General features: G+C 42.8%; 1 protein-coding gene across 1 annotated transcript in view; it reads right to left on the bottom strand.

The window, feature by feature from the left end:
• LOC119414867 (unconventional myosin-VIIa) overlaps positions 1-23,318 on the bottom strand; it is a 246,919-nt gene that overhangs the window by 146,266 nt on the left and 77,335 nt on the right. Inside the window, exons 29-31 of the mRNA XM_037681988.1 lie at positions 6,200-6,319; positions 5,932-6,105; positions 5,625-5,852 (exon numbers count right to left, since the gene is read on the bottom strand). Of these exons, the coding sequence (XP_037537916.1) occupies positions 5,625-5,852; positions 5,932-6,105; positions 6,200-6,319 (522 nt within the window). The remainder of the gene's footprint in view (positions 1-5,624; positions 5,853-5,931; positions 6,106-6,199; positions 6,320-23,318) is intronic.

The raw sequence follows: 23,318 nt of genomic DNA, 5'->3' as shown, positions 1-23,318 counted from the left end.
CTGTTGGGATCCTGCCCTGCACTCCTCTCTCTCCTCAAGCTCCTTAATTACCAGCAGCTGCAGCTGATCAGCACCACACCTGAGGAGTAGTATAAGAAGACTCAGAAGCCACTCTACAGGCGCTGGGACATTGCCTGCCAACGAGCCTTCCTGTTTTTCGTGTTGTCATCGGACCTGCCTGAGTCTCCTGAGTTCCTCCTCTATCCCTCCTGTGATCCTGCAGCTGCCTTTTTGCCTTCCACCACTTGCCACTCCAACCTGGATTCGTATTTTGGACCCTTCCTATTCAACCTCTCGTCACGTAAGAAAGATCCCTCACAGATTACTCCAGTCCCTCCTGCGTTTCCCTTAACCTCTTCCTCTGCCCCTCAGGTGATCCTGTATATATATATTGTAAATATTTCCCGACACCTGTACAGAGACGTCATCACCTTTATTATCACCCTTTGTAAATAAACACTGTTTTTTGGTACTTCGAGTCCTGGTCTCTGTTCAGTTTTCTGGTCCTTCATCCTGGGTACAACCTCGCTCATAACACCCGCGTCTACAAACATTTTGCTTGCACTGCTCCATCGAGGTACCCTTAGCAGCATCTGCATGCCATCATTGTATGCCACATTTAGTCTATACATACTGCTCCTTTTGTAACGTCTCCACAGGTGAGCGGTATACATAGGAGTGCAGTAGGCCTTAAACAGTTGGATCTTAATTGATTTTGAGCACAGACCAAACTTACGTATCAGCATGTTAGCTGTTCCGTAGAGCATACGACATTGTCTGTAAATATCTCTATCATCAGACAGGTCTGCAGTCACATAGTGCCCCAAGTATTTACATTCTTTACTGATTTTCAGCCTGTTGCCCGACAGAAAGAAATCAGGGAACATCAACTCGGAGTCTTCTCTGCTCCACACAATCATGATGCTGCTTTTCTTAGAATTGTATTTTATATCAAAGTCTCTTCCATAACCAGAGCACACCTGCAACAGCTCTTGCAGGCCAGCAGTATAAAGACAAAAAAATCACTAAATCATCAGCATACATTAAATGGTTGATGATCCTGTTACCATCCCTACAGCATGTTCCAGTCATTTAAGAGCTTTGACAGATCGTCCATGTACACATTAAATAAAACGGGAGACAGGATGCTACCCTGTCTCACACCATTTGAAACTCTGAAGGGATCTGATACAGATATCCTGATGCATGCTCAATAATCCAGGTAGAAAAATCTAAAAAAGTTAAATCTGGTCCTCTGGACATTCAAAAAAAACAAAAAAACAAAGCAAATCAACAAAAACACAACAAAAAAAATGTAGAAACGTTTCTTCTCTCATCCGAGAGACTTCCTCAGTCTGAGGAGCTGTATTCAGCTCAGTCTCTTAAATAGCACCGTCTCAGAGTGGATCAACCAGTTTTGCTGCTGACAACCAAAACCAGCTGATCACATGCTCAAGAAGGACCATCAGCCTAACAATGGATCATTAGCACACTGATGGCTGTTTACTGTTCACAAAGGGCTGAGTGATACTAGCAATCACAGCATTGTAAGAGGGGGACAGTTGAACCCGGAGGCCTCCACCCCTGTTTAACGATGGACGATTTCTTTTCACAAAGATGGCCTCCTTTACTCCTCTCGCAAACCATCGTTCCTGGACAGAGAGGAACGATGGTTCTACATTTTTTTTGTTTTTTTGTTTTTTTGTTGATTTGCTTTGGGTTTTTTTTTTTTTGAATGGCCAGAGGACCAGATTTAACTTTTTTTAGATCTGATACTGAGTTTCCCCATTTTACATACATGTGCTGATTAGCATACCAAAAAACAAGAATCCTCACTAAAATTTGGGGACACCTCTGTTATACAACTTGTGAAACAACTTTTCATGGTTTACATAATCAAAGGCCTTTGAGGCATCAATAAAACACATAAAAATGGAGGTGTTGTGACTGTTTTATTGATCTAAAAAATTTTTTAAAGCAAAAATGCACAAGTCTGTTCCATGTTTATGTTTAAAACCAAACTGATTATCAGAGGTCAGCAAAAATCTTTCCAGTTTGTTCAAAACAGCCCTCTCCAGTACCTTAGACAAGGTGCTGGCCAGAGCTATAGGCGTATAATTATCCTTTACCAGCTTTATCCTTCACAAAAGGAACTAAAATGACAGACAATAATTTGTCAGGTAACACTCCATGAATAAGAAAGCCTGTAAAACATATAGCAAGCAGAGGGTACAGTTTCCTGCTTGCATATTTTAGATGTTCAGCAGATACCCTCTCTGACCCACATGCCTTGTTCTTATCCAGCTTCATTACAATCTCAAAGACTTCTTGTGGGGACACAACCACATTTTCATTACTATCAATATTTCCAACAATAAATGCATTACTTTTAACAACATTAAAATATCATGATAATGTTTCTGCTATAGTTCAGTAATCTCCTCTGCTCTGCTCTAAGGGTGCAGAGTGTAGCTGTCCCTTAACAGAAGTAATTAACTGGAGAGAGAGAGACCGTTATCTGAGCAGAAATGCTGTAAATGGTTTGCAAAAGTAGACCTTTGGTCTGAGAGATCAGCATTCAAATCACCCACAATGAAAATGCTGCTTATTGCATGTTCCTGTATGTACGCCATAATATAGGCCAGCCTGTTTAAATACTCAAATTCATTCTTGGAGCACTCATAAGGAGTATACATGTTCAGTATGGTGAATGTTTTATCCCACCTATTGCCCAGTCAACATTCAGCCTGACCATTTTAATTTGCTGGTCAAGCTTCTTATGCCAAAGCACCGCAACACCACCAGGGATTCTGCCACGGAGTATCCTATCACAACAGTCAGTGGTGGATTCCCCTGCTCCATAGAAGTCTTTTTGAACAGAGTTTAACCTTTCCAAGTCTTGTCTAGACAGAAAAGTCTCCTGCACACACAGTATATCACAGGTTTCTAAAAGTTTGTTAATTATATATATATATATATATATATATATATATATATATATATATATATATATTATTTTCACTATTTTTAAATCAGTTTAATTTTCATTTTCTTATTTTATCAGTTTATTATTATTAATATAGCTATTATAGCTTTTAGAAGCACTTTTCTTTGTTTTATGCATTTATTCAAAAACAGTATGTAGCTTGAATTAACCACTGTTTTGTTCTTTCTAGGCAAGAGAAAGAGAAAAGAGTCCAGTAAATAAAAGTCTTATTTCGGCACTGGATGAACATGAAGAACTGAATCGGACACAGCAGGAACAATACTTGTGTCTTCTTCTGGATGAAGCCCGTGAGGCAAGGGATAGACAGATAGATAATCATCAGTTGGATGCACTATTTTTTATTTTTGTACATTTTTCACTTGTTACTTTTCCTATTAAACTTTTTTTTTCTTGTGTTGTCCTAGAACATTAAATTTCCTAAACAAATTTTACAATGTTAAGTGCGTATAGTGTTTGTTTAAATTCATACTGGAAGTTAAGAAAAATTTCCATTTGCATTTGACCTTTAATGAATTGTAAGAAAAAGATTACTAGAATCTGCTCACCTGTTATAAAATTATATATTTTTTTGTTTCCAGGGTAAAGTCAGACAAATAATTGCTTAAAAGTTCATCACTGTACTTTTTTCTTCACTGTACTTCTATCAAAACATTTAAATTTTGACCGATTGTATTTTAGAGATGGTTAGCAATTAAAAAAAAATATGTATATTATGTATCTATAATTAGATAGATAAATGTATAGTAATTAGTATGTAGTACTTTTATGTTTTTAAATTTAACGAAACACAAACCTTTAACATTTAAGGACAGATTTTAACCAAATTTTCCATTTGTATTTGATCTTTGATGAATCCTAAGAAAAGATTAACTGAATCTGCTCAACTGTTATTATGTTATAAATTTTTTGGTTCTAGGATGAAGTCAGACAAAAACGGTCAAAAATTCAGAAAGGACCGTTAACAGTTATCAACCGAACAACTGTGACCCCTGAGAGATTCAGCTGAAAGTCCTGGTGCACCTTTTATTTGAACCTGCAGAGATTTCAACAGCTGATCTGAAGCAAACAGGCAGGAGTTCACCTGAACTGACCACTCCTGCTGTGTTTGATGGTCTCCTCCTTCGCCATCCATCCATCCAACCATCATCTTCTGCTTCCGGGTCGCGGGGGCAGCAGCTTTACCAGGGAGGCATATACATCAACAGCCACCTCTTCAACTCTTCTAGGAAGACCCCAAAGCGTTTGCAGACCAACTGACTATTGAATAAGTAATATCCTGATGCATGCTCAATAATCCAGGTAGGAAAATAAAAAAAACGTTAAGTCTGGTCCTCTGGGCATTCACAAAACAAAACAAACAATAAATTTTATAATAAATAAACATATAAACAATAAAACAATAAACAAATAAACAAGAAATGTTTTTTTGTTCTGTTTTTTGAATGTCCAGAGGACCAGACTTAACTTTTTTAGATTAATAAGTAATACTTTTGTGTTTTTAATTTTAATGAAAGACAAACCTTTAAAATTTAAGGACAAATTTAGCCTAATTGTTTTCAAGTCTGTATCTTATTGTAAAAGCAGTTTCAAAGATTACAGCACAGTGTGATGTTTTGCAATTTTAACATGAACCTTGTGCATGTTTGTAAATAATAAAAGTGAAGATATTTTTAATACATCTTTATTATAAAATCTATACTAAAATGGAAAACACATGGGTTTAATAACCCATAGGCAATAAGGCAGTAAGGTAGGATTATGAATCAGGTTTAAAAGTTACAGCTCATGAGGTACTCCATTAGAGCATGACATCTCTTCCACAACGTCCTGTGGTAAAGTCTTCAGGGTGTTCTTCTTCTAATATGTTTAGTGGTGGCTAGTAAATAGGTTAAGAGAGCACTACCGCCACCAGGTGGTAAGACGAGTTGGATTCTGGACCCCGCCTACAGAACCGTTCCAGAAGTGTAAATGGAAACACAACGACACAAGAGCTGATCTGAGCTGACCCGAATTTACCTGATCCGCACTGTAACAATGGAAAAGGGGCATATGTGTCCCTGTGATGGACTGGAGACCTGTCCAGGATGTCCCCCATCTCTCACACAGTGACTGCTGGATATGGGCAGCAATGACCTCCGCGACCCAAAAAGGAAGACGCGGGTAAAGATATTGGATGGATGGATGGATGGAAGGATGGAAGGATGTTTTCTTTGCTTTGCTTGTATTGGATTATTTTATTTTAATGAACAAGCTGGATAAAAAAAAGTCCACAAACACAGCAGGTCCAGCAGGAAAACTAAAGAAATATTTGCTTCAGTGAAAGTTTTATCAATTTGATAGAAAACCTGATATAAAACTGTTTATGAGGAACTTTTATAAAAACTGGAGGGAGTATTTATTGCCAGCTTTATTTTTTAATTTTTATTCTGAGTGTAACATTTCACAAATGCACAAATGCTGGTCAAACATCTATACTGTAGCTCAAGAGGGTAAAACAACAAAATAATCCCCAGTAAGTCAACTCAGATTGTTTTTATAAACCTTTTCTTTTAAGAGTAGTGCAAGTCTTTGTATGTAAAGAATAATCAAACAGCAGTGTGTTTTTGGGGAGCCTCACCTTCTCACTGGTGTACTCTCCAGACTTGATTCCCTTGATGAGCTGCCTGTAGATGAGCTCTGTGCTGACGGCGTCCAGCGAGCAGTTGTGCCACGGGGCGAATATTTCCTTGCGGATGGAGAGGCTCCAGGGGCTGTCCTTCTCCTCCATGTCCTGTCTCCTCATCTCCTGCTCGCACTGAGACACCGCATCCATCACGTGTTTCCCACAGCTGCTCAGAGACCACATCTGCACACACAATGACACGGACAGGCTCAAAAAAGTCTCTGAGTGAATGCAGGCTGACCCGACAGAGAGGTGTCCCCACCTTCTCGTAGAGAGTGATGTACAGGGAGAATCCGTAGACGTCTTTGAGTCCGATCTCGTCCGCCACAGCCTGACAGACCTCAGCTGAGGTGGAGGCTGAATCTAAATGAACCATGACAGACTTATTGTTCACGAGCATCACGGACACATCGATGGGCGCCTTCTTGATGGCAGCCTGCAGGGGTCGGGGAGGATGAAAAAAAAATTAATTAACGGATGTCCTGCAGCTAATTAGAGCGATCGGCATCATGTCACAGCATAGTTTGTACCTGCAGTTCGATACAGCAGGGCAGCTCTTTTCTCTCTCCGTTAGCGATAACACGTCGCAGGCGCTTCGTACAATATTCACTGTAACCCCGAGGGCCTCTTTGGAGAAAGTTTTCCAAATACTGAAGAGAGAGGGGCCAAAGAAAACACAATGATATGAAATCTTCCCTAACAAGATGTCACTGGGCAAAGCAAACTCTAACTTGGAACAGATTTAATTTGCTGAAATACAAAAACTGGTTCAGATGAACATGTGGAGCACTGACTCCATTATAAATCTGCAAGTTGTTGCCTGCAGCAGATGGTATGTGTCAAACAACTGTTTTATTTGGGGGTTTCAACAAAAATATAATCCATGACATGTTTTTTTCTAACAGCAATAACACAACTGCACTGTCTGTATTTCTTTTTTTTTTCTTAGATGGCCTCCCTTCTCCCCTAACAGCCATCCTCTCCACACCATTATTATGAAATATTTATTCTAGTGATTATCTAGTGTAGTTTTTTTTTTTTAATAGGATAGAAAGAAAGAAAAGACAAAGTAAGACTCTAAAATATAAGAAATATACACAAAGAGAGCACACGGCAAAACACCCGGCCACTGTCTGTTCACCTGCAAAGAACATGACAAAACACAGCAACAAAATACATATGTATAAAGAACTTAAAATATTCATGGCTTTGCAGTAAGTTTCCATAAATATATTTACCCATACCTACGCCTATATACATACATACATACACATGAATATACATTCATATACATATCTAAATATCTATATATCTACATATAAAGCCTACATAAGCATCCCTGCATCTATTTGTGTGTGGTTGTGAGCATGCATAAGTGTATAAGGCTTCTCTAATAGAACATTTAATAGTAACCGTGAAGCAGCAGAGACCCGACCCCCAAGACCAGAGGCAGACAAAAAAGGGGGGACCAGAGCCCAAGACCCCAGGAGGGACCCCGACCGCGGAGCCCCCAGGGCCACCCACACAGGATGAACCACTCACCCACCCCCCAGATCGGACCACAGGGGAGAACCGGAAGATCCCCACCAGCGACCACATGCAGTGACCCCCCGGGGCCAACAGCGACAAACTCATAGGCCCCCGCCGGAACCCGCTGCACCGATGCAGTTCCAGGCCCGGGCCCCGAGGCCCGGGCACAGAGGACGCACACCACCCAGGCCAAGGCCTGACAGGGCCAGAGGACCCGAGCCCCACCAGGCAGACACCAGGCCGAGCCGACACACGCCCAAGCGCCCAGCCCCCGACACCAAGGGCCCCAAGCGCGCCGGCAGGCAAGGGCACACCCCACCAGGGGGCCGCGCGATAGGGGCGCAATGCCAAGCACCCCCAGTTGTTTCAAAGAGGGGGCAGTCCGAGTCTCGGCCTAACAAATACCCATTCATACACAGACACAATCACACAGTCCCAGCCTCATTCTCACACTCACTCACTCAAAGACATACAATAACGATACATTTCATTCTTGTTCCCGATACGCACTCTATACCCCCCAGGTCCAAGACATGTACCCACCCTCTACAGGGGGCAGCCCATGCCCAAACCCAGGAGGTCGACCCATTCATTCTCGAGCGGAGAGGAGCCAATATCTCAGACCCGGCCCAGGCCACGCCCAGCCGACAGGACACCCCCCGGCACGAAGAGGTCACGCCACCGACCACCCCCACACACCGCCAACAACCAAGCACGCGCCTCCAGCCGACCGCCCGCCAGGCCCCGGCAGCCACCCCGGCCAGCGGGCCAACCATGGCACCCAAGAGCCAAGCTCAGGGGGTCCAAACAATCCCAGGGAGAGCACAGCGCCAGCACCGCCCACTGCAATCCCCCAGACCCCGAACCTCCACATAGTCCTGGTCAACACCCGACGGCCTGCCCTTCTCCCGGACCCCACCCCCGGAATGGCAGTTAGGGAACCAGGGGGGTGAAGAAAAAAAAAAAAAGAGAATAAGACCCCGACACATACACCCCCGCCCCTAGATGTGCTGTTGATGTGTGTTGTTGTATAGTGCCATTAAAAAGGAAAGAAGAAGGAGCAAAGACTGGCATGATGCCAGTTTCCCCGCCACCCCAACTCTATCCAAACCCTAGTGTCTAAATGCAACCATTGTAAGTGAGCACAGGCACAGGGGGCAAGAGTAAAGTCATCCCACCACCCATAGCCATAGTGCCCACCTCAAGTTCCTATATGTGAATGTCATGAGGATGTTATGAGTGAATGTCTAAGGTGTACAATAAAATTGAGTCCCAGGTGGCTATGGTCAACAGAGATGTAAAATTGTTGCAGCACACCCGAGCCCAAACAACCCTAAATGTGTGGAATTGAAATGAAGAGGGTGGAGGTGTGAAATGAAGAGGGTGGAGGTGTCTGTCTGTATTTCTAAATAAAATAATTTAGGAACATTTATGAGTGAGAATATCAACCATAGCACTAAATATAAAGATCCAGGGAAAGTTAGGAAGGCTTTACCTTTATCTTAAAAACAACTTATTTACCAGTTCATAAAATATTTATCTGAACTTTACTTTTGTCTATTTTTATTTTAAGAGCTTAAAGTCCTGTCTTGAAAGGTAGTGTTAGAAAGGTGTATGTTTTAGCTGTTTCTTTGTATACCCATTTCCTGTATTTTAATGTGTGTGTGTGGGTGCTTTCTTAAATATTGTGTTTTAGTCTCTGATCACTATTGTCTGAATGTTTCTGAATCATTCTCATTGTAGTATGTCAGGACAGCTTTGCTGTAGACACACGACTAATTAATTATTCTTAAAGCTAGTTCAAGCACAAAGAATATTAATTGTATAATTACAACGGATTCTTTCTTTTTCGAGTTAAATTTCTGCCATGTGACCGAGATAACCGTGAGTGGATTGTTTAATCAGTGACATGAGACGCCATTTTATCTTTGACCGATCAGAATAAATGCGGTCATTTATTTAACAGAATCAAAATTTAACATCAAAACATGTACACATTGATTTGCCAGAGTGTCCGCGGGGTCTTGAAAGTTATTAAAAGTTGATAAATCAAATTTGGGAAAATTAAGGGTCTTGAAAAGTATTAAAAAGTCTTGAAAGCGATTTGATGAGGTATTATTTTTTTTTGCTGTTATTCTAGCTTTAAATAATTTGACAGCAAAAAGTATGTATGACTAATATTTGTTTTCCTCACCGCGGAGGATTCGGAAACTGCTTCGCACAAATTTAGAGTGTCAGGTTACAACAGCCTTAACGGCTAGGCCTATCTTGTGCGCATGCGCGGCTGCTTTGGGTCTGTGTGTTCGAGTAAGTTGCCGCGAGACCGTGAGAACAATGGGTAAATGCAAGTTTTCGGACTCCTGGTTGGAGATGCCTGATTTTCAAGAATGGCTGAGGCCTGTCGCCGAGAATAACCGCGAGGCTTATTGTACATTTTGTAAAAAAAGATGAGCGTAGCCTCGATGGGCATAAACGCCTTGAAGTCCCATATGACTGGAGCTAGCCACAAAAGTGCAGCTAGCCGCAAAACGCAGATGTCTATCAGCAGTTTCTGTGCTCCACCAGCGACAGCGCTTCCAGCTAACCGTGTGCCTGAACCAACCAAAGCTCCCTTGACACTGTCTTCTGCCTCTCCGTCTGCCGACATCATGGTGACCATGGGCAGCACACCAACACTGCGTGCAGAGGTGATCTGGTGTCTCCACACTGCGGTGAATCACCATTCTCTAAATTCCAACGAAGGCATATCGGACATTTTTAAATCAATGTTTCCAGATTCGGATATAGCCAGAACATTCACTTGTGGCAAGGACAAAACGGGTTACAGCTTGCGATTCGGGCTTGCACATTTTTTTAAGCAGGAGCTCGTTGACAGTATTAACAAAGCTGGCCCATTTGTGTTGATGTTTGACGAGTCTGAACCAGTCAACTAAAAAGAAACAGCTCGATGTGCACATTCGTTTTTGGAATGAAGACTGCGTTCAATCCAGGTATCTGGGCTCTCAATTCCTGGGACATGGAACAGCGGAGGACTTGTTGCATCACATCAAAGTAAGTGAATCTTTTTGTTTACTACTATTTAATCTTTTCTTTGTGTATGTTGATATTAAATAAAGCATATTACAGTACATTTTTATATATGAAAAGTACTCAAATAGAATATTCCTTTAAATCAATGAAGAATTGTGTGTGTGTGTGTGTGTGTGTGTGATATTTACATACATAACTTGATTTGAACACCTGTGTGTCTAAAAATTAAATATCAAATCCATACTGTTGTCACAGGAATGTGTTGCCAAACTCTCCCATGGACAGGCCACAGTGGAGCGTGGATTCTCAGTTAACAAGCAGGTCGAAACCTGCAACATACACGAAGAGACGATGGAGGCTCTGAGGTTGATCTGCGACAAGGTCAGTGTCTGTGGGGGTGTTCTGCAGGTACCTCTGACCAAGGAGCTGCTGGCTTCTGTTGCCTCTGCAAGGTCAAAGTACAGGATTTACCTGGAACAGCAACGAAAGAAGAAAGAAACTTCCACACAGAGCCTTAAGAGGAAAGCAGCTGGAGCTGAGTTAGAAGAGCTGAAAAAAAAGAGAAAACTTCTACAAGAGGTGTGCGATTCTCTGCAAAAAGATGCAGATCAGTTGGCAGAGCAGGCAGAGGGAAAGTCAGGTTCTTTAATGGCCCAACTGATCACCAAGTCCAATGTCTTGAGAAGGAGACGTAAAGAAAAACTCAGTGAGCTGGTGCAAACTGAAGAGTTGCTGGAATGCAAAGCAACTGCACTGAGGCACATGTAATGATTACTGTGTTTATTTCTTATTCGCCATTGTTCAACCAAGTTACTTTAAAATAACTACGAGTCTTGTTGTAACCTAAGCTATATTTTCTTAAACCTAGTCGTGGTTCAGTTTCTTCTTTTGAATTTTTTTCTATCCACTGTATCTCAGTTCTGTTGTAGGTTTGAGATTCACGGATTTAATTGAAAACAACAGCAGTTTTGTAAATCAAAGATTTGTTGCTTAATAAAACAAAGTGACGATAAGGTCTTGAATTTATTTTGGAAGGTCTTGAAAAAGTCTTGAAAAGGTATTGAAATTAACTTCATTATTCCTGCATATACCCTGTTTGCTGATCTGTTTCTGATTAATAAACTTAGCACGATTTACTAACAAGACAACAGAACATTACTGATTGAGGCTGATTCACCTATGAAGGCATCTAGATTACTGGCGAATAGAAAAGTTAAAGAGGAGACATAGATTTAAAAGGAGGTTTAGATGGAAGCTATGTGTGAAACCAGAACTTTGCACCCTTCCTCCAACACCCGCTCAGCTTTCCGGTACACTTCAGGACGTGCAGCGACTTTGTTACCTTAACAGAGGATGCATCCACTCTAGAACAGAAGTCTATTAGTACGATCCCTTTACAGCGTCTCCGGTTAAAGTAGCTGGGAATCTTTAGAATAAATGCATATACTCAGTTCCACCGAATAAGCTTCCTTAGAAGTGGAGCATTTACTGCTCGGGTTGAGTGCACAGTGATGCAAGCCGTGACTCCGCTAAATGGAGGGACCCCTTGGCACACGGTCCCATCCATCCGCTCCAAGTTCTGAAGACTTAGCCCTAAGACTTAAGACTCCAACTGAGTTCCAGCACTGAACTCCAGGACTGCACTTCAGGACTGAACTGAGTTCCAGGACCAAACTCCAGGACTGAACTGAATAGTTCCACGAAGTGTTCCTTTTAAAGGGGTATACACTTCCTGTTACGTGGTACTTCCTGATTGGTTGAAACAACCAGCGGGGGGTGGTTCTAGTGATGTCAAGAGGGTCACTAGGAGTCAAGAGACAGCAGGAATGTTTACGAACGGTTAGTACAGACGGAGAAATGTTATGACGAAGTGAGACAAACGCAGGTGCCAGTTGAAGTTATTTACTGTCTGCTAGTTTTAAAAACAAGGCACTTCGTTCTAATAACTTGTCTCTGACTTTCGACCGACATCACTAAATTCACACTTACTTTGTAAATAGGCATTTAACTGTATGATCAAAAAATCTGCTGAGGTTTAAAAATCATTAATACTGTTTCACAGTTGATTTAAATGAGTGGTTCACTTCAACATTTAGAAATGGTATGAAGTAAACACACATTTGATTATATTCTAAAACAGTAATGATAATGTAAAAAGGAAGAGTGTTCTTTCAATTGATTAATTCAGGATACAATTAAATAGTCTCTTGATGAGATAACTTGTATTTCTGGATTCAAATCAATGAAATAGCAGTTCCTGTCCCTTGAAGCTCTTCAGAGACAGGTTGAGGTCGGAGGCCTGGTTCACTACAGTCCCCCCTTTGGAAATCATCTCCTGCCAATGGGGATGAACTCCAACATGAACTTACACCTCCGAATGTCCTTGATCTTGATGTAATCCAGCAAGAGGAAAACAAAAGTCAAAGACGGTAATCCCACAACGGTTTAGGTAATTCCATAATGTTGTTAGTAATTCCATTGCAGCAACGCTTTAACCCCTTTTGAAACAAAGTCTGTAATCCATTGGAAAAAGTCATATAATCCACAACGGTAAATCCACAACGGTTGGAAGTGTTGATTGATCAGCATGCAGAGGGTTCCCTCGATTGAACTGCAGAGGCGACCACTGGATGGAGTTTGGAGACCCACGTTGGAGTTGTAGGTCCCTTCAGCGAAGGTTGCTGCTGGTGGTTCCCAGTGGATGCCATTCTGGTTCTATGTGTTCATGCATTTGTGTGGTTTTAGTTGGGCTTATGAGTGGGATTTTACATAAGATCTTAACCCCTGGTGTGTAAGCTATCATGGTTTAGATCAGCTACAGGTAACAATTAAAGGGTGGGTCATGCTGAAAAATAATATATAGGGATTCATACCTATAGAAGGGCATTCCAAACTATTCTTCCATTCCTAACTTGGTTTAAGTTAGATTTACATGGCAAAATATAGCTTGGTTAAATTGTCTGTTGTCCCTAGACGAACGACTTGAGGTTTTGGGTTTTTGGTTTTCCCCCTAAATGTTTTGGAGTCTATGGCAAGACTCAACTTACGGATTAGCTAGTAATGACCACTGGTCTGGGACCCAGACCAGTGGTCATTCCGTATGTTGAGGGGGTATCAGAGAAACTGAGACGTTTATTTTCTAAACATAACGTCCCACTGGCTTTTAAACCCCAAAATACATTATGGCAAAGACTGGTTAATCCCAAAGATCCAGTCCCCCGGCACAAACAGAGTAATGTTGTGTATGCTGTTCAGTGTCAGGAGGGCTGTGATCAGTCTTACATCGGGGAAACTAAACAGCCACTGGCCAAAAGGATGGCCCAGCACAGAAGATCAACATCATCAGGCCAAGATTCTGCGGTCTACACTCATCTCCAGGCCAGCGGTCACGCTTTCAAGGATGAAGATGTTCACATCCTGGACAGAGAGGAATGATGGTTTGAGAGAGGAGAAAAGGAGGCCATCTTTGTGAAAAGAAATCGTCCATCATTAAACAGGGGTGGAGGCCTCCGGGTTCAACTGTCCCCCTCTCACAATGCTCTGATTGCTAGTATCACTCAGCCCTCTGTTAGTAGTAAACAGCCATCAGTGTGACCCATTGTTAGGCTGATGGTCCTTCTTGAGCATGTGATCAGCTGGTTTTGGTTGTCAGCAGCAAACTGGTTGATCCACTCTGAGAAGGTGCTATTTACTGAGCTGAAAACAGCACCTCAGACTGAGGAAGTCTCTTGGATGAGAGACGAAACATTTCTAGATTTTTTTTGCTTTGTTTTGTTTTTTGTTTTTTTGAATGTCCAGAGGACCAGATTGAACTTTTTTGGATTTTTCTACCTGGATTATTGAGCATGCATCAGGATACCTTGGTCTGAGTTCACGCTGAGGGGAAGTCCAAACCTTGAAAATACATGATTCATTAGTAACATAGCAGTTGTTTGTGCTGTGTCGTTAGGAGCTGGTAGGCATTCTACCCATTTAGTAAATGCGCAAGTTACCGTGAGAAAATATTTATTTCCTCTAGTGCTCTTAGTAAGTGGTCCAACCCAGTCGATCTGGAGGTCGGACCATGGGAATGCAATGCCTCTACTTTGCAGTGGTGCTCTGTGAAGTGGTCTGGATGGCTGAAACTGGCCATAGACCAGGCACCCTTTTATGTAGTTCTTGACATCCTTTTTCATTCCAGGCCAATGAGCAACTTGTTTTAATGCTTTCAGCGTGGCGTTATCTCCCTTGTGTACTGCGGACGGGAGGTCATGCGCGTGGACTAACATCACCCCCCTGTGGTCATGGGGGACCACGAACACGGTTGAGGACGTCGGTCCATGAGCAAAAGTTAGGATGCCCTTGATTAGTTTTAGCTGTTTGCGCAGCTGAAAGAGGACTTTAAGGTCTGGATTGGAATCCAGGTCGGCTTCGGACGGAGTGTTTATCTCTGGGTCAGTCAAGTACAGCTTCATTGAGTTTATCGCAGGATCCAACTTCTGAAGTTGGATGATGTCTGGGTCAGTCAGCACGGGTTGTACAGAGAATGTGTTGTCAGCCGGCTTGGCTACAGCCTGTGCACGTGTGACTGCCATTACCTCGGCTGTAGGTTGTACTGACAGAGTTGCGAGCAGCCAGGAGTTGTCAAAGGACCACGGAGGGCCGTCCACGGCTCCGTCCTAGGCTAGGAAGTCTGCAAGGTCATTATACCGCTTGTCATCGCCTAGGACTCTTGAATGTCCTGGAACCTTTTTCCAGTAGACCTGTAAGTCATGTGATGTCACGAAGTGATCACATGCCATGAACAGCTCTTTGTGTTTGACCACTTTCTTGTTGCTTGTGAGAAAGCCGTTCTGTTTCCACAGAGCGAGATGACACAAGAAACTAAGTCGAGCATAATTAGAGTCCGTGCAGATGACTAGCGTTTGGATGGAGCGTTCTACTGCCATCTGGAGAGCTATTAGGATTCCTGCTATCTCAGCGTACTGAGAAGTCTGAGAGCCTAATTTATAGCTAAAAGTGACCTCTTCTTGGTATTGGAGGAGAATCCCTCCAACACCTGATTTGCAGGTTTGTTCGTGGTGGAATGAGCATCCATCCACGTACAATGTTGCAATATCTTTGCAGATATTGCTATCAAAGTAGTGGTGATTCGAGTCCTCACTTACTGAGGGTTTTTCCACAGCTGGCAGTGGGGTGACTGGTACATCTTGTGTACATTCCTGGCAGACCTCTGGAATGGTCTGTATAGCCGTAAGGTTTGCTGTGTCTAGTACAGGAGGATCCTTTGTGGCTGGTTTTAGTGACCACAGTACATTGTGGCTGGTGTCCACTCGGACACCTAATCTTACCAAGATGTCAGAGCCTATGTAGATTGCATGTGGTAAGTCTGGGACCACGAGGAATGGGTGGACCAGTTCCCGTTGGTTCCAGATCAGTTTCAGGTTAATGACTCCTTTTGCAGTCATCACTCATGAACTGTTGGGATACAATGGAAAGCAGAAAGCTTTCTCGATCAGAACTGGACCCAAATGTTTTTTAACCAATGTTTCGTAGAAAGCTTGGTTAATAGCTGATTTATCTGTCCACAGCGACAGTACAACATCTTCGGTGTGGGATCCTTGGATCTCTACACCTTTAACTACCAATGGTAGGTAGTAACCGGTGGGCTCTGACTGTTTCAGCTCGCAGAGGAGGCTTTCTTGTTCGGTCAGAGTTGGGTCCACCGGTTGGTTCTCTTCGGTTTCACATGCTTTTAAAGGCTTACTTACCGGGACTGTGTTTTCTGCTGAGAAGTCCTCAGTGCCTTCTGCGGTGCCTGCTGTTGGGCAATCTGTGACTGTCTCAGGAGGCATGAGTATTGGCAGGGGTTTGTTCACTCTGGTCCACATTGTCTGTTCACCATAATCTATAATTGCGTCAAAGCGATTTATAAAATCCTGGCCAATCAAAAATGGGAATGAGTCAACCGTAGACACATATACCCGGTGGTATAGTGTCATCTCGCCAACCTGCATGTGAACCATAGCTATAGCTATTAGGGTTGTCCTCGTCTCTGCGAGGCCCTGCAATTCTATAGCACATTCTATGAGAGGTATTTCCCTGTGAACACAGTTAGCGGCGGTCCTGAGCTCCTCGAACAGTTTGTCTGATATAATAGTTATGTCGGCTCCACCGTCCAGTAGGGCTTCATGTGTGAGGACCCCTTCAAGTGTGATCGACAGGTAAGCTTTTTTAGCGACCCCTTTCTGATCAGGTTACACAGGAACCTTGTAGGTTTTGGCCAACGTTTCTCCTTACGTTTACCTTTGCCTGTGTAATCCCCATTTTTTTCCGAACCAGTGGTGCAGTCACTGCTGCTCCTGAGAGTTCGGTTTTTGACGGGCCTCCGTCAGTGATGTATGAGATCACCCGCTCTCTGTGTGTTGAGAAGCTCTCATTGTTTGTAACAACAAGGTCCTGGTGGCTGTCCATGACAGCGGCAACGTTGATGTTTGTGTCACCTTGATTTGTCTGAACCATTAGCACAGCTGTTGCTGTTTCTGAGGTTTCAGTTTGTGACGGGTCACCGTTGGTGACGTGTGAATGTACCCCCCCTTTTTCTGGTGAGGGCCTGTCAGAGTTAACAACAACGTCATGGTGACTGTCTGTGACAGCAGTGACGGTGTTGTTTGTGTACTCTGACTCATCAGCAATGATATGGCCACACAACGTGTCAGGTTTGTTTGTCCGTGTACTCTGACTCATCAGCAATGATATTGCCACACAACGTGTCAGGTTTGTTTGTCCGTGGCAACACCTTGCAACATTTCCAAGAACCGACGCACACTCTCTGTCTTGTTCGAGCTCAGAGGTCTGGGGCTCTCTTTCTGGACCTGCTGCTGTTTCTTTTTCGTCTCAGGCTGTTCAGGCCGAAGCGGTGGGGGAGCAGGTCACCTCCTCTGGGGTTCCCAGTGGGATCCCTGGTTGTATGGGTCACCTTTGGTGCCATACTTTTTACCCTTAGGGCATGCGCCTCCCGTCTGGTACATTCGTTCATCCTCTGGTTTCTTGGGAAACCATTTAGGATCTTGTCTGGACCAGGGTGCACTCATCTGTTGTGGTTTGGCTGCTGGGAAACCTCGTTTCCTCTCGCTTTTTTTGGGAAGGGGAGCTGAAGCTCTCGTCCCTTCCAATTATAATGACTGGGCAGGGATCCTCTCACCTGGGAACACCTCAATGGGTGTTTTGGCCTGTGAACGGGCCTCAAAGACATTCACAGCACTTTTTTTTTTCTCAATGATGGTTTTCTCTTTGAAATTAGCCATCATCTGCACTGACATCCTTATTTCAGGGTGGAGATTTTTGCTGAAAACGAACTTAAACGCTTCCTCCTCCTCCATGCCGGTTTCGTTCCTGTAACCAAAATAAGCCTGCAAAATTCTGGAATAATATGCCCTTGGGTGCTCATTCTTACCTTGCATGACCTTGTCAGCGGCTGGATATCCGCCAGGTCCCGCGCAAGGGGTATACTCTTTCATAAGAGCAGCACATAACAGGCGGTAATCCTGTCTTGTGGCATCAGGTTGACGCTCTATGAAGGAAAACACTATCCTGGCTGAAGTAAGCCTGATCAAACCTACTTTATCCTGAACTGTAGCGTTGGGATAGCTTCTTAATTGGAAGTCAAGGTCGTGCAGATAGGCCTTAGTGTCAGTCGAACCCAACGGCCCTGGCTCAAAGCGTTGGACATATTTTGCTATTTTACGCAATGCCGCTATTGAGAGCGGAGGCTGAGGGATTGGTGTTGTTGGAACAAAATAATCATGTGGAGGTGATTCACCAGACTCATGTGGAGGTGGCATAAGGGGATTATGTGTAGGAGGTACAGCAAAATCCTTCTGAGGTGGTGATGGTTGACCTAGACTCTGACCCAGTTCGTCTTTGAGTTCCAGACATCCTCGCCCCTCGTCAGAGATTTTATTTGTGGCTGCGGCAAGTTTTGCCTCACAGGCTGGTAAGCGTTCATGTGATGTATGACACTCACTTTGTAAACGCACACCTTGTTGGACTAACGCCGCTTTTTCCAATATGCACTTGTCCAGAGATTTTGAAGTTAGCTGCAACCGTTGGTGCAGAGCATCATTGTCTGAACACAGTGCTTGGTACTTAATCCCTCCTTCACGTAGCTTTTCCTCATATGAGTTTGCTTGTAATAACAGCTGAGCTTGTGAGATCTTTTTTTCACGTTTCAATTCATTCTCCAAGGTCTCTTTATCAAATTGAAACTGTGCCATGAGTTTTAGAAACTCCTCAGGTGTTGCCACGTGGTCCTCTGTCTCGCGCATCAACCTTATATCAAGGGCTTCTGCCCTGTTGGCCTCAAGGTAAAATTTAGCCTTTAGCAAGAGTGCTATTTTAGCTAGTTGTTCATAGCCTGACTTTTTTATGGCTGTAGAAGTTACACTGTCTGCAACTTCCTTCATCTCGTTCAATAACTCTGTTGAGTTCATGAGGTCCACCTGTTCACCATATGGACATAAGGAACCTGTGAGCAGCGTCAGGGCTGTCTCCAGCCATTCTTTTTATCACATGGAGCAACATCAGCATTCTCAGCTTCTGTTAAATCTGCCATGGTTGTATTTACTGTTCAGCAAAACCTATCTGGTTAAACCATCGCAATCTTAGAGTTTTTCAACAGGTAAATGTTTGTATTTAAGTGAGCAGTGAGTTTCACACACTATTTTAGCTCTGGATTTTATCAGCAGTACTGTTATAAGCCAACTTTCCAATAAATGGGCCCCTGTGTTTAGGCCTTACCCCATGAATATTGTAAGTAAACGCTTCGTGTGGCAGTGTTACTTAATATGAGCTTAATTCTAACAGATACAAGAGCCAGGCTATTTCAGTGTTCATTTACTCCAATGCACTTAAAATTAAATAAACCTGCAATATTTTTTAAGAAGACTGACAGCAACTTTGTAGTTGTAAACGCTCCTTAAGCAGTTTAATTTACCAGAATTTGCTATTTAAATAGTAACTCATATACCAGGCTTGATTAACAAAATTTTTTTTTTAAATGAAAAGTGAGTGTGCAGCTCTCAGTTCTGAAAAACCGTTATACTCTTTTTTCAACAGCAGGTGGCGGTGTAAGCTTACTTTTACCGGTAGGAGTCACTGACGCCTTCCTGTGAACCGTCCTGTTGACATCCGGTCTTTAGCCGTTAGCTACGCTTGGCAACGGTCGAACACAGTTCAAATCAGCATTTATGGACGGATTTAAAGCTTAACGTGGCGTCGCTTCACAAGCACGCTCTTTATGCATGGACTCATGAGTTTAGGAACGAATGTTCCCTTAAACACAAAGGAAGACTCCGTTAAAACGAGCTTCATTTCCGGGGTCACGTGACTTTACAGACACGTGAACATCGGGGGTGGGCTTTTCGCACTGACGCCAGAGTGAGTGGACGTACACGGCGTTACATCACCAGCTTCTCAGCGAATCAGATTGTCCCAAACAGTGGTCCTCGACCAATCACAGCTCGTGAATACTTGCTTTAAGCTAGCAGTTAGCATCAACAGTCCGGTCAAATTATTGCCCATCAAAGCCTCGAAAATGCACAATTTACTGTGAAAATGTAACGAATCAGCATAGAAGCAGCTCTGAGATGGCGCTCAGCTCCAAAGACAACGTTTCACCATTTAAAACACGACTCGTCGAGTCCAATAAACAGAACCGGGTCGAACCACGAACCCCGGTTCATGCTAGAGTTTCAAACAGAATGAATGCGTTATTCCCTCTGCTTACAGCTTAATTACACAAACAGAATGACAATTTCAGCTTCAAAATGAACACATTGACGCAATTCTGCATCTTTCTGAACCCCACAGCCATGTTTCTGCCTATAATATTGCTCCCCATATGTGAAGTAGGTTGACTGCAGGCACAGTTTCAAGAGTTGACACAGTTGTTCTGTAGAAAGTGTGGTCCTGCTGCTCAGAGTGGTGTCTGATGTTAATTTTAAACTGACCACCTCTACTGCATCATCAACGGGAATGCACGTAAAGAGTGATGTGACATCAAAAGAGACCATTGTTTCATCAGTCTCCATGATGACATCCCTCACATTATCCACAAAGTCCATGGTGTTCTGTATATGGTGTTCTGAGCTGCCAACAAAAGGGATGAGTACAGACGCCAGATATTTGGAATCATTGTAAGTGACAGAGTTAATCATGCTAACGATTGGTCTTACAGGTACACCTTGTTTGTGGATTTTAGGTAAACCATACAGACTAGGTGTGGCCTCCCCTGGGTACAGTCTGTGGTACAGAAAACGGTCAGTAGCCTTGTTCTGCTCCAAAATTTTCAGGCAATCTATCAATTTCTTCTTGTAACCACTTCCTGGATCTCTTTTCAGAGGTTCATAAGTGTTTACGTCACTAAGGAGTGTCATAACTTTCTCATGATAGTCTTTCTGGTTCAAAATCACTGTGCACCTTCGTCTGCTGGGAGAATGATGATGTTTTTGTCCTTGCTAAGAGTGGTGAGTGCGTCCCTCTCCTCTCTACTGATGTTGGAAGGTGGTGGTTTGGCATTGCTGAGGCAGGATGAAACTTTGATTCTGAGCTGTTCTGCTTCAGCCTCTTTAATTTTGTTGTTGCGGATGGCTGACTCAGTAGCTGTGATCATCTCCACCAGAGGAATTCTACTTGGTGCAACCGCAAAGTTCAGTCCCCTGGCAAGAATCTCTGTCTCTGGCTGGTTGAGCTGTCTGTCAGATAAATTCTTCACCCACTTTTCTGTCTCCCTGGCAGAAATATATATATATATATATATATATAAATATATGAACATACATGCATATACATACATACATATATATACATACATACATATCTATACATACATACATGTATATACATATATATACATACATACAAACATACATACATATATATATATATATACATACATACATATACATACATACATATCTATACATACATACATATATATACATACCTACATATATATATATACATACAAATACAAACCGGATTCCAAAAAAGTTGGGACACTAGACAAATTGTGAATAAAAACTGAATGCAATGATGTGGAGATGGCAAATGTCAATATTTTATTCGTAATATAACATTGATGACAGATCAAAAGTTTAATCTGAGTAAACGTAACATTTTAAAGGAAAAATATGTAGATTCAAATTTTCACAATGTCAACAAATCCCAAAAAAGTTTGGACAAGTAGCAGTAAGTGGCTGGAAAAAGGAAATTTAGCATATAACGAACAGCTGGAAAACCAATTAACACTAATTAGATCAATTGACAACATGATTGGGTTTAAAAAGAGCTTCTCAGAGTGTCAGTGTCTCTCAGAAGCCAAGATGGTAAGAGGATCACCAATTGCACCAATGTTGCTCAGAAAGATAGTGCAGCAATACCAGAATGGTGTTACCCAGCGTAAAATAGCAAAGACTTTTAAGTTATGGTAAATAGTATATGGACTGTACTTATATAGCACCTTTCTATTTAATTTCAAGATACTCAAAGCGCTTTATACTACAATCTGTGCCCTCATTTACCCATTCATACAGCACTCTACTAGATCTCTACAAAGCTAATTGAACAAATCATTCTAATGAGACTAATCAGTGCTTTATCACATTCATACACCGATGGGACACACATCGGAGGCTGAGGGGTTCAGTGTCTTGCCCAGCGACACTTCGACATGTGACTGCAGGTGGATTCGAACCCCCAACTCTTGCATTGGAGGACGAATGCTCTAACCACTCAGCCACAACCGCCCCATCATATCATCATCAACCGTGCATAACATCTTACAAAAGATTCAGAGAATCTGGAACAATCGCTGTGCGTAAGGGTCAAGGCCGTAAAACTCTACTGGATGCTCGTGATCTCCGGGCCCTTAAACGTCACTGCACCTCAAAAAGGAATGCCACTGTCAAGGAAATAACAGAATGGGCTCAGGAATACTTCCAGAAAGCATTGTCAATGAACTCAATCCACCGTGCCAGCTGCCGTTGCCAGCTGAAACTCTACAGTGCAAAGAGGAAGCCATTTCTAAGCAAGCTCCACAAGCTCAGACGTTTGCACTGGGCCAGGGGTCATTTAAAATGGAGTGTGGCAAAATGGAAGACTGTTCTGTGGTCAGATGTGTCACGATATGAAGTTCTTTATGGAACACTGGGACGCCATGTTATCCGGACCAGAGAGGACAAGGATAGCCCAAGTTGTTATCAACACTCCGTTCAGAAGCCTGTATCACTGATGGTATGGGGTTGCATGAGCGCTTGTGGCATGGGCAGCTTGCATGTCTGGAAAGGCACCATTAATGCAGAGAACTATGTTCAGGTTCTATAACAACATATGCTCCCATCTATACGTCATCTCTTTCAGGGAACACCCTGCATTTTTCAACACGATAATGCCAGACCACATTCTGCAGCAATCACAACATCATGGCTATGTAGGAGAAGCATTCGGGTACTGAAATAGCCAGCCTGCAGTCCAGATCTTTCACCTATAGAGAACATTTGGCGCATTATAAAGAGGAAGGTACGACAAAGAAGGCCCAAGATGATTGAACATTAAAAGGCCTGTATTAGACATGAATGGGAGAGTATTCCTATTTCTAAACTTGAGAAACTGGTCTTCTCTGTCCCCAGACATCTGTTGAGTGTTGTAAGAAGAAGGGGGGATGCCACACAGTGGTATAAATGGACTTGTCCCAACTATTTTGGGATTTGTTGATGCCATGAAATTTGAAAACAACAGATTTTTCACTTAAAATGATACATTCGCTCTGTTTAAACTTTTGATCTGTGATTTGTGTACTATTCTGAATAAAATATTAGATGTTGGCACCTCCACATCATTGCATTCAGTTTTTATTCACAATTTGTTTAGTGTCCCAACTTTTTTGGAATCCAGTTGTGTATATATATATATATATATATATATATACACCCCCGCCATGGGCTGCCACCTTACCGTGGTGGAGGGGTTTGAGTGTCCCAATGATCCTAGGAGCTATGCTGTCAGGGGATTTATGCCCCTAGTAGGGTCACCCAAGGCAAACAGGTCCTA

This window comes from Nematolebias whitei, chromosome 9, assembly GCF_014905685.2.
Source record: "Nematolebias whitei isolate Nwh7 chromosome 9, NemWhi1, whole genome shotgun sequence".
Taxonomy (NCBI): domain Eukaryota; kingdom Metazoa; phylum Chordata; class Actinopteri; order Cyprinodontiformes; family Rivulidae; genus Nematolebias; species Nematolebias whitei.
This window is presented reverse-complemented; position numbering and strand designations above follow the sequence as displayed.